The following is a 10,230-nucleotide window of genomic DNA, read 5'->3' on the forward strand; positions in this document are numbered from 1 at the left end:
CCGCTACGCTTACAAGTTACAACTTCCAGAAAATCGTCATTTTCTTAATATTCCCATCATTATTGTGAAAATACAAGTCATTCAAAGCTTCTTTAGACTTTTAATTTGAACATAAAAATACCAACAAAATTTACTTTTGAATATCATGTGAATTTTTTCAGATAAAAGCAGACCAGCTTTGATATCAAGCCAAAATATCGCAAATAAGATATATTTTAATGAAATAAAATAAAAACAAGTTGACCTAATTACCTTTTTAAACATTTTGCCTATGGTTTCTATAAGTGATTTGTTACGACCAAATTGTTTCGAGAATGAACTGTCAGAGCTAGCTGCACTTTGAGGTTATATCTTCATCTTAAAACACTTTTCATATGTAAAAACAATGTAAATTCCAATAAATTTCAAAATCATTACATCGACTTAACACAATATGTAAAGTTTTATTCATAATTTTTGCAACATGACGATTTCGAGTGCACATCTTGGATAATTTCATCACTCCAATTAGCACTGGCATCCTAATTTGCAAAGTGGTACCGTTCTGTTCCGAAACGTGTCTATACGACAGTCAAACATCGGAATATTTCAAAGTCACAAGACATCGGCCCAATAATTTACTGCTAGAATATAAATATAGTTTTACCCGGGGCTCGCCAGGTTGGATTTTGCAATATATTACATTGTCGGAAGCGACACTTTAATTGCTCCACACCATTACTTTAGTAACCAGTTTCGTAGAAAGCGTACCACGGCAAGTATAGCGTGACCTATATCCAAGAAAATTCATACAGGAATTCATCAATTTACTTCAATTTACTATACGGCCAACTTTACATTGTTTAATAGTCATTTGAGTATCATTATGTATGAACTACTATAGCAAAAAGAAATTCGAAAAATTGTATTTGAATATTATTTTTTTTAAATTGATCAAATTATATATGCATTCTGTTATATTTGAGCGAAATCAATGCTCATGAATTTTAACTCAATTTTCTTAATTAAAATGTAATTATGTTGTTTTTTTATACAGATTGTTCAGCTCTATACGATAATCACCAAATATGGGATTCAAACAGGAGCTGGCCGTAATCCGTCAGCCGTACTATTGGGTAAACTTGATCGTCTGCTTGTCGTACATTATCGCGAAGAGGCTGCCGATGACATGCGGCATCCTGTTCCGACCGGATCATTGTGACCTGGACGGCCGGGAGACGGAGATATTGTTCTTTTTAGTGTCGGTGGTGGCGATAAGAACTCGCCGAGCGGGCAGCGTCTCTGTAGCCGACTATCTGAGCGCGTCCTACACTTACGCTCGTCTCGCTAACATGGCTTTGTGGTGGTATGCCGACGCTAGGATGGGTATAGCCTTCGGGGTTGTGCTCGTGCTGCTCGCTTTGGCTCTGCCAAGACCTGCCGTCGAGTGTAATGAGAAGTTGGTGTACTTCCGTGGCGAGAAGGATCTCGAGGAAGAGATTAATCGTGACAAGAGGGTGATTTGGATTATCGCCTTCTATGCCGCGTGGCATCCGGCGTGCAATTCCTTCGCCCCCGTCTTCGCTCAGCTCTCTTCCGAGTTCCATTTGGAGAATCTTAAATTTGGAAAAGTTGATATCGGAAGGTATTTTATTTTATTTTATTTCATAGAACATGAACACTCTCCTTTACAGATCGCTCCAAAGCGACGAGTGCACTTACACAGATACAATACAATCAATATATGTACATAAGCATTTTATACAATGCGAATTCATACAAACATCCACAGTGACATCTACGAAGAAATCTTTGTAGCATTTTTTACGATGCGGTGCAAACGATCGACAAGCGCCAGACAGACTGAACCACAGATTAACGACACGTGTACCTTATGCGTGCGCACTGCTCGCACTTACACTAAGCGAAATCTACCCAATGTCCCGACATACCTTCCCTGTATACGTTCTGTGTTTCTGATACTTTAGTTCCGAATTTTGCCTTATTAAACTCGCCAGAAAGATCCAACTCAATTTTAATAATTGCACCTGTGCACCGATCGAAAGGTTACTCGTCATCTGATGTGCAATCTATCATTCGTGAAGTCGAGAATTGCGTTTAAAGCAGCCATCCAGTTAATCTGTGGTTCAGTCTGTCTGGCGCTTGTCGATCGTTTGCACCAAACCCCATTTTTTATAATCAAATTGGCGAACCTCAAGACGCTGAATAACTTGAGATTAGCAAGAGATATAGGAATGAGAAGCCAATTTTACAGGAACCGTTTCAATGGACATCAGAAACTCTGATAAGAAACGATCGACTTGGAGTCACAAACCAAGATCTGGCCAGCAACGGGACTCTAGTGGGACTCGAACCCGTGACTATTCTGTCCGAAAGCATTATATGCTAACCACTAGTCCACGCCGCTGGTTATGTCAAATTGTTATGCTGCTGGTATGAATCAAATTGTTTGATTTATTTTCAGTTGAATTTTGATCTTATTCTAACGTGGGAACATTATGGGGATTATCCGCTGTCATTTGGTGCATTAAGTAATGTAATTAAGTGCATTGGGAGGTTAACAATGGAGACCTCCAAATTGGCCTAACGGGAGTGGCTGGTAGAATCCGGGTGAGAGCGTGAGACTGTAAAACTGTACGTGCCTATACAATGGATAAATAAATGGATCGGGGAAGCTGTGGTGGGCAACTTGCCCTTTAAAAGGAGGTACACTTGGTACAGCGATTATTCTGGAACGAACACTGGCTGCGCGTGGACCTCCTGAATCATTCAATAAATGCTGTGAAGCGACTGGGCTTTTATTTGGATCTTCAATCCACCCCTACGCAACATTATTATTATGTATGTAATTTGGGAAGACCGAGCTTTGCTCTGCAAAGAGGTGATTAAATAAATTTTCCTGTACAAGGGATGATTTTAGCTTTTAAATATTATATATGTATTCAAATAATTATCAAGGGAAACAAATAGGTTTCCGAAAAAACAGGAAGACGACAAGGTTTCTCATTATTAAAATTCAGTTATAAATCAATATATGTATTCGGAAATAGTCTCAAGTATGAGTACGATATTTTCGACATACTTTATATTTTGTTTTAAATTTAAGGGTATGTAGTTTCAGGATCCAAGTAATAAGCCAAAGTTGCTTCACAGCATTTATTCAACGATTCAGTAGGTCCACACGGAACCACCTTTTAAAGGACAAGTTGCTAAGCACAGCCTCTGTGTTTATTATACTGGTCACGGTCCGATTGGTCTATCCTGGCATACATTTTCAACTCAACCAGGTCTGTGAGAACTCCAGCGTGTCCATTGTCTGGGTACTTACAGATCCTGTTGGCCTAATCCGGGGTGTCTATTGTCTACGCACGAATTCCATTAGGTCTGGAAATCCTCTCTGATGTTCCTACATTACAATACACTAAGCAGGTCAAAAAAGATGTTGAATGTTGACGCATTCTTCGACTAATCCATACAAACTAGCTGATACAATGTTTTCACAATAATATAACTAAAATAAAATTGAAATTATTATATCTTGGATACTACCCGAGGTTGAATTTTACTACATTTGGTAGTACCGGTGTTGGAATCCCTACTCCAAAATTAGAACTGATTGTATTGGCCAAGTCTTGCCTCGAAGGTTGCAAAGGAACTTACTTATGTACATTTTCTTCATTCAATCCCTCAATACTGCGAATCGTAACTTACATGAGCTCCAACTTATGGGGTATAGTTCACGGTTCTTCTCCAATCTTTCCTTGGATCGGTATTTCGAAGTGCATTGACCACGGAATAGCCAAGATCCAACTGGATTTGATCGGTCCACTTCCTCTCTTCCCCTCTACAGCACCAACCACAACAAGTTTTTCCAGGCTGTTGTTGTCTCTTTAAACAAACGGTAACAGGCTTGACTTATATATTCTACCACTACTTTTTTTTTAGATATCCAGATGTGGCTCTCAAGTATAGGATCCTCGATACGGCTCTCAGCAAGCAGCTGCCGTCGATGATTCTATTCAAAGAAGGCAAAGAAGAAATGAGACGACCGCAGGCCGATACGAAAAATAACTTGATTAAGTATGCTATTTTACCTATAAATTTTTAAAATGGTAAACATTCAATACTAAATTATTCCGGCGTGTGTTTATAACTTTTTATTACATATGTAATATTCTGGGATGAAAATACAATGGTACATATATACATACAATTTGAATGATAGCTCCTTGTTAATTAATTTTGTATTGGGCCATGCCGAGTGGATCTGCCAGTTAATCAAGACAAAATAATAATGTACTTTCATATTAGTGTTGTGCCCGTTGATATTTCAATGGGTGGCTCACGCTCGAGGCTATTGTCGCTAATAGCCTGCCGTATACCCTGGCACGGCTACAAACCACTCTGTTTTCTACCTCACACTCTTTATTGTACTGAACTCCTGGTAGTTGTTATATATATTGTTTTTAAATCTTCATACTTGTCGATGCAAGAAAACATACCCACGTACATATGTATATAGCACAGTGTAGTGCACCAGTAAAGCTATTGCATACCAAAAGATAGGTCGTGGGTTCAAGTCCCGGCCAAATACGCTGCTGGCGAGGTCTTGTGGTTAATAAAAACACATATCAACCGTCTCCTGTTAGAATGTTCCAATTATTCTAGCTTAATTGTTGTGACGGATCGAAAATAAATCGGTATCCTCCCTTCAGTTTCGCGCAAATTCGAGTTATTAGCATCTGGAATTTTTTGAATTTTGTAAATGCTACCTACATAATGCTTTTCTTGCAAATTTGTTGATGGTCCATAGATGTCTCTATTGTATTCAATAATATATACTGCAATTTTTGAAAAATTGTTAGTATGAAATTAATCTAACCATATGTGTCACCTTGGGGTAATTCCTGTCATGGCACATACATATGTATGTATGTAAAAATACAATAAAATATATTATAGCCTATTATCGATTGATGAAATTTTCATAATACTGCATAAAAATATTGGGTTTAATTTGAAGTATGATAGTATAAATCTCAAATTTTAATTTTATATAAATATATTCATTGATAAATGTGAATGTTTATTATGTATTTTTTTTTTTTTTGCAGGTTTTTATTCTCGAATGATAATATCAAAGCGTCATTCGATATGGTTGGTTTATACAAAGATTGTAAGGAAGCTCTGGCGAAAAGAAAAGCCATAGTGAAGAAGCCAAAAGATGAATGAAATCTCAATTATCGTTTATATAATATACACACGTGGACCTTCGATGACTTTAAGACACACTTTAAAGTGTGATTAGCGTTGAAAAGTCATCGTAATCGTCTGCGAGTGCATTTTATTACACTCGCACCATATTATAGTGTATCAATTATTTCTATTATAATTTATTTAATCTATAAGTTTTTACGAGTCCAAATATTTAGTTTAGTCGTTGAAGTGTTGTTGTGACGGTAACGAGACGAATACATTGTTAACAGTTGTTGAATTGCATATATGCATATAGTCAGTGTTGTGAATGTTTCGAATCATTATTTCATTACAAAATGTGTATACGTACATTTTATAGTTTGTATTTAAAAAAATAGAGCAGTGCATTTTTTATGATTTTTAGTATATTTTATATACTGCTGAACAGAATCGGAAAGAATTTAATACTTTTTTTTATGAAGTTGCTGCTTAGATGCTTCGTCTATTTATTGATCATAAATTGTTTATGGAGGTTATGTCTTGGATCAAATTTTTATGTGTAGAATCGTAAAAATCAATAGTGAATCTTTTAATCTTACATATAATATGTAGCTCCATGTTATTTTATACCGATGCTGTTAAAGTAAGCCATCATATATATAATAGCGCTATCCTGTGTGTATGTGTGTCTGTGTGCGATAACGTTCGCCTAACGTTTCGATTCGATATATGTACAGTTAAAATACTGCCAACAAAACGTACGAATATAATACGAACATAATAGCAGATCAAGAAAAAACTTCTATATATAATGTTTGCTACCAATGTTTCATCTAGGGCAATAAGTTTCTGAGCATTTGGCGCCATCAATTTATAATTCATTTAATTAATTGATTTTTCTATTGGTGTTTTATATTGTTTATATGTAGGTAGGTAGGCAGTTTTAACCATTTTATTTTCATATTAAATAATTACATGTATTTAAATATTTCATATTAAATAAGTATAGGTATTTGAAAAAAAATACGACTGTTTGCAGATCAAACACAGGATTGACACATTTCATTTTAATTAATAGCTTAATATGCCATAACTCTTAAAGTTCATTTATATTAGTGTAATAATAATTTTATTGAATCTGATATATTAAACTGAAACGTGTCTGCAAGTCGTTTCTGATTGGCTGTCGTCAAAGTCGTTTCTGATTGGTTGCATTGGTCAAAGACGTTTGTGATTGGTCAGTCGTCAAATGATAATATTTTTCCGATTCAACAATAAATTTAATGAAAAAACAATTGAAGATTATTTTCAAGGTTTTCATTTACCGAGCGAAGCCGGGTAGCACCACTAGTAAATAAATAAATAAAATGCCCATTTGTTATATCTGGAATTAATCTTATATATAAATCTGAAATGAGCCTGTAGCTCGTTTCTGATTGGCTGTCGTCAAAGTCGTTTCTAATTGGCTGGATTAGTCAAAGACGTTTGTGATTGGTCGGTCGTTAAATAACATTATATTTTTTCGATTCAAATAATAAATTTAATAAATGAACAATGATTCATTTTTATCGATCGAAGCCGGGTAGCATCACTAGTAGTAGTAAATAAATAAAATGTCCATTTGTAATATATGGAATTAATGCTTCTTTTGTTTTTATTTCATAATTTTATTTGTATAAATAAATGTAAAGTTGTTAGTATATTTGAATAGTGGGCTTTTTAATCTTAGCTCTGATTTATACACTGATGTTGTTAAAGCAATAAAAATAAATAACAAAGCTTTTTTGTATTTGAGATGTATTTGTTTCGTTTCAATAAAACACAATTAATATAAAATGACTTTTTTGTTGTTGTTGTAATTACATATATGTATGTACAATGTAACAGAATTAATCGTACGATAGGTGTGAGTAAAAATATTAGATGGTCAAAAAATGAATGTTGGGTGTGCATTCACACGAAGTAGTGGGGCTTCTTGGCGTTGATGCCGTAGTCGTGGAGCGCCGGCACCAGGTCTTCCATGGTCATCGTGTAGCGCTTCTCCTTGGGAGGCTTGTGGGGTTTGTTGTGCGAGGAGGAGGAGGAGGCCGAAGAGGAGGAGCGCGTCTTGCAGTGCTGGAGCGCGTCGTTGGCCACGTCGGCGAGGAACTTCTGCGCGGCGATGGCGATCAGCCGGAGCAGGCGAGGGTCGTGCGGCTCGAAGCCCGCCGCGGCCAAGTAGTGCGCCACCACTGGCTCCGGCACGGTCGGCGCGTACTCCTCCAGCTGCGCCGCCAGCTCGCTCAGCGCCCGCCCGCCCCCGCCCCCGCCTCCGCCCCCACCCACCAGCCCCCCCAGAGCCATCTCTTCGTCCGCAGGCGAGTCGGCGCGACGACTCATGGCAAACGTCACTCTGACACCTACCACCTGACAACTGACAGCTTCTACAATTTATCACTTACACATAACAGACAAATTGTCACGTATGTCGGAATTTGGGTCGGCTACTAATGATTTAAGGTCTGTGTCCGAGCCAAAAGCCCTCATGGCCGTCGGTTGTCCTCTTACGGCTTTGGCTTTTGTTTTCCCTCTTTTACACCGACCATCTGTCAGTCGCTCTAGATTAGGCTTGGGCATAGTAGTTTGCAACTGAGATCGCTGTTTAGTTCGCCGCTCCTAAACGAACTAGTTCGCTCTTCTAGTTCGTCAGCTCCCAGATCGAATCAGTGAAAGGCAGATCGTTCGCTCGTTTTGGCTCGATGACAGAATAACACATGACGCAAAAAAGAAAACAAAAATAATCAAATTTTTTTATATATTTTTTTAGAAATAATCAACAATTATATTACTTTTAGGTACTGGTTAGTTCTTATAAAAAATATCACTTACACTTATAAAGTTGTTACCTAACAATTAAACATAATGACTTGTTTGAGTGAGATCGTATGTATAAAAAAAAATGAAATAGAAAAAAAATATTACATATTACTATGTAAAAATATCAATTTGGACACTTTATTCGATGAAGATAGTGTTCTACGTTCATTAAGGACTTGAACTTAAAGTATATTACAGAAATTAATTAATTGTTATTATACATTAGAAACGTAAGTTATCTGATAACAACAGTGTCTTATTATTTTAAAATTTATTTAACGTTCGGTTAACATCACTATCGCTCATTCGGTCACGAACTAATGAACTTAGTCTTGTGTAGTTCGCGAACGAACTGTCTTGTGTAGTTCGCGAACGAACTAGACCGTAAGAGACTAAACAAGACGCGCATGTGCAGTGAGCGAGCGGCCGTCCCACTCTCGCTCATTCGGTCACGAACTAGTGAACTATGGAACGAGGAGTGAGGGAACTAGTTCGATTAGTTCACCTGTGGGAGCGCTCTTACGACCTAGTTCGTTCGCGAACTACACAAGCCTACTCTAGATTCTCCCGTGGGTCCGGCGCCCGGTGATCCCGTCGCGGACCGCCAGATGCAGCGTCCCTCGTAAAAGCCGGCCTCGAACTAAGGCAGGCTGGCCCCGTGATCCGCCCAAGTCTGATCACGGCGAGCGCTCATTGGCATCATAGAAGCCCTCCGAGGAGTATGGCTTCTTCCATAGTCGTGCCTCACCGACTATGTCTACCGACTATGCTCGACCACGTGTTCGACCCAAGCCTCGAACACGGCGAGCTCTCAGACGCCCGCTATTCGCCGGCCGAGAAGGTCTTGGCGTGGCTGGTCTACCTTGCCTGACCAGCCAGCGTATTCAATCTACAGCCCCCGCCATAAAGGGGCAGAGGCGAGAGGCGCCGAGAAACTCCCCGGCTCGCCATCTACTCCTTAATAAACGAGGATATAATCAGTGGCGGCTCGTAATAATTTTTAGTGGCGGGGCTGCACTGAAAAGTTGTCTAAAAAATGTCACCATAATTGTTCTATCATGTCATAACAGGACAAAATAAGCACAATTTTTGGCGTACGACCACTTACATGTGGATTTAAGTATTATTGAAAAAAAAACTAGCAGTTTTAAAAATAACTAAAAAACTAGATGAGGGCTCGTACACAACCAATTAAGAGTAACGAAAACGAATAAAGCTGTGATCGTGCGATTCAACTAATCAAATGTAAGATCAAGCGCGCGAAATCTTACACAAACTGACAGATGAATGTTGTTTAACAGGCGAAGGCTGCCGACTATCCAGCCCAAAACGGCAGAGTGAGTGAAAGAGAAAGAGCTATCTGCAGTTGCAAATAGCTCTTTCTCGTTCCGAAACTCCGGGCTGCGTGGCGTTCAGAGCGGCACTGTAAAACTTTACAGCCAGTACAGCAACATTTTAATTCATCTGTCACCATACAAGTTAGTGGGGTCTGTTCCGACCAAGTCTTCATGGTCAGCTTTCGTGGCGTTACGACCAAAGGAGCCGTTTTGGAGGGAGATCGGCGCCGAGCGCGCGTCCCCGCCTTCTATTCGTTTTCCGCTTCGGTCGAGTGAACATCTCTGTTCGCTACCGAGTTTGTTCCCACCACCGAGTCCCGATCAGCTCAGCCTGGATCGGCAGACGATACTGGAAGTACAGCTTCAGTATACGTCCGGTGAGAAGTGAGGAAATCCTGGTCTTTCTTCGTCGAAGTCAGATCACGTAGTCACGTGAGGAGTGAGGTTATCATAACCTCTCGAACACGTGCGCGCTAATTTCACGACGGACTCCCCCCCCCCCCCTGCTTATTCTCTGTATTTATACATATATAAAATACAGTCACCATACAAACAGAATTACAACCTGTTTTTATTATTATACAATTTCCTCCCTTTTTCCACATCACGCATCCCACGCACATTACGAAGGAGAAAGGGACATAGCAGAGCAGCCGACATCAGCAGAGACCAGACCACCGACGACGAAGGAAGGCACCTTGAGGAAACCAGCCCCGCCCACGCTTACCACGAGCTTCTACAAAACCGACTTCCGGGGTGCTCTCGAGTTGAACATCCCTGGAGTCTGTACATTTTGATCCGGTTCGAAGGATAATGCTTCCTTATATTTTGTAGATTTTTT

At 39.2% G+C, this 10,230-nt stretch overlaps 2 protein-coding genes across 3 annotated transcripts; one reads left to right on the forward strand and one right to left on the reverse strand.

Annotated features, from left to right (window-relative positions):
* The first annotated feature begins 294 nt into the window (after nucleotides 1–294).
* LOC143912784 (thioredoxin-related transmembrane protein 2 homolog) lies at nucleotides 295–7,028 on the forward strand. 2 transcript variants are annotated; one of them, XM_077432158.1, is made up of 4 exons: nucleotides 295–344; nucleotides 1,037–1,624; nucleotides 3,946–4,080; nucleotides 5,115–7,028. In XM_077432158.1, exons 2-4 carry the CDS (start codon nucleotides 1,068–1,070, stop codon nucleotides 5,230–5,232), a joined length of 810 nt encoding a protein of 269 aa, XP_077288284.1. In that variant the 5' UTR covers nucleotides 295–344; nucleotides 1,037–1,067; the 3' UTR covers nucleotides 5,233–7,028. The 2 variants fall into 2 exon arrangements, with proteins under 2 accessions (XP_077288284.1, XP_077288286.1); XM_077432160.1 differs by having other exon boundaries at nucleotides 303–344; nucleotides 1,046–1,624.
* LOC143912529 (uncharacterized) lies at nucleotides 7,022–7,812 on the reverse strand. Its single transcript, XM_077431815.1, has 2 exons — nucleotides 7,659–7,812; nucleotides 7,022–7,616 (listed from the first exon to the last, which is right to left on the reverse strand). The coding sequence occupies exons 1-2, from the start codon at nucleotides 7,810–7,812 to the stop codon at nucleotides 7,150–7,152; spliced, it is 621 nt and encodes a 206-aa protein (XP_077287941.1). The 3' UTR covers nucleotides 7,022–7,149.
* Between the last annotated feature and the right edge of the window lie 2,418 nt (nucleotides 7,813–10,230).

Source organism: Arctopsyche grandis, chromosome 6 (assembly GCF_051622035.1).
Source record: "Arctopsyche grandis isolate Sample6627 chromosome 6, ASM5162203v2, whole genome shotgun sequence".
In the NCBI taxonomy this organism is placed as follows: domain Eukaryota; kingdom Metazoa; phylum Arthropoda; class Insecta; order Trichoptera; family Hydropsychidae; genus Arctopsyche; species Arctopsyche grandis.

Coding starts and splice junctions, on each gene's coding strand:
- LOC143912784 (XM_077432158.1), top strand. CDS start 1,068: ATGGGATTCAAACAGGAGCTGGCCGTAATCCGTCAGCCGTACTATTGG. Junction 1,625..3,945: donor GGAAAAGTTGATATCGGAAG/GTATTTTATTTT, acceptor CTTTTTTTTTAG/ATATCCAGATGTGGCTCTCA. Junction 4,081..5,114: donor ACGAAAAATAACTTGATTAA/GTATGCTATTTT, acceptor TTTTTTTTGCAG/GTTTTTATTCTCGAATGATA.
- LOC143912529 (XM_077431815.1), bottom strand. CDS start 7,812: ATGCCCAAGCCTAATCTAGAGCGACTGACAGATGGTCGGTGTAAAAGA. Junction 7,617..7,658: donor CGACCCAAATTCCGACATAC/GTGACAATTTGT, acceptor AAATTGTAGAAG/CTGTCAGTTGTCAGGTGGTA.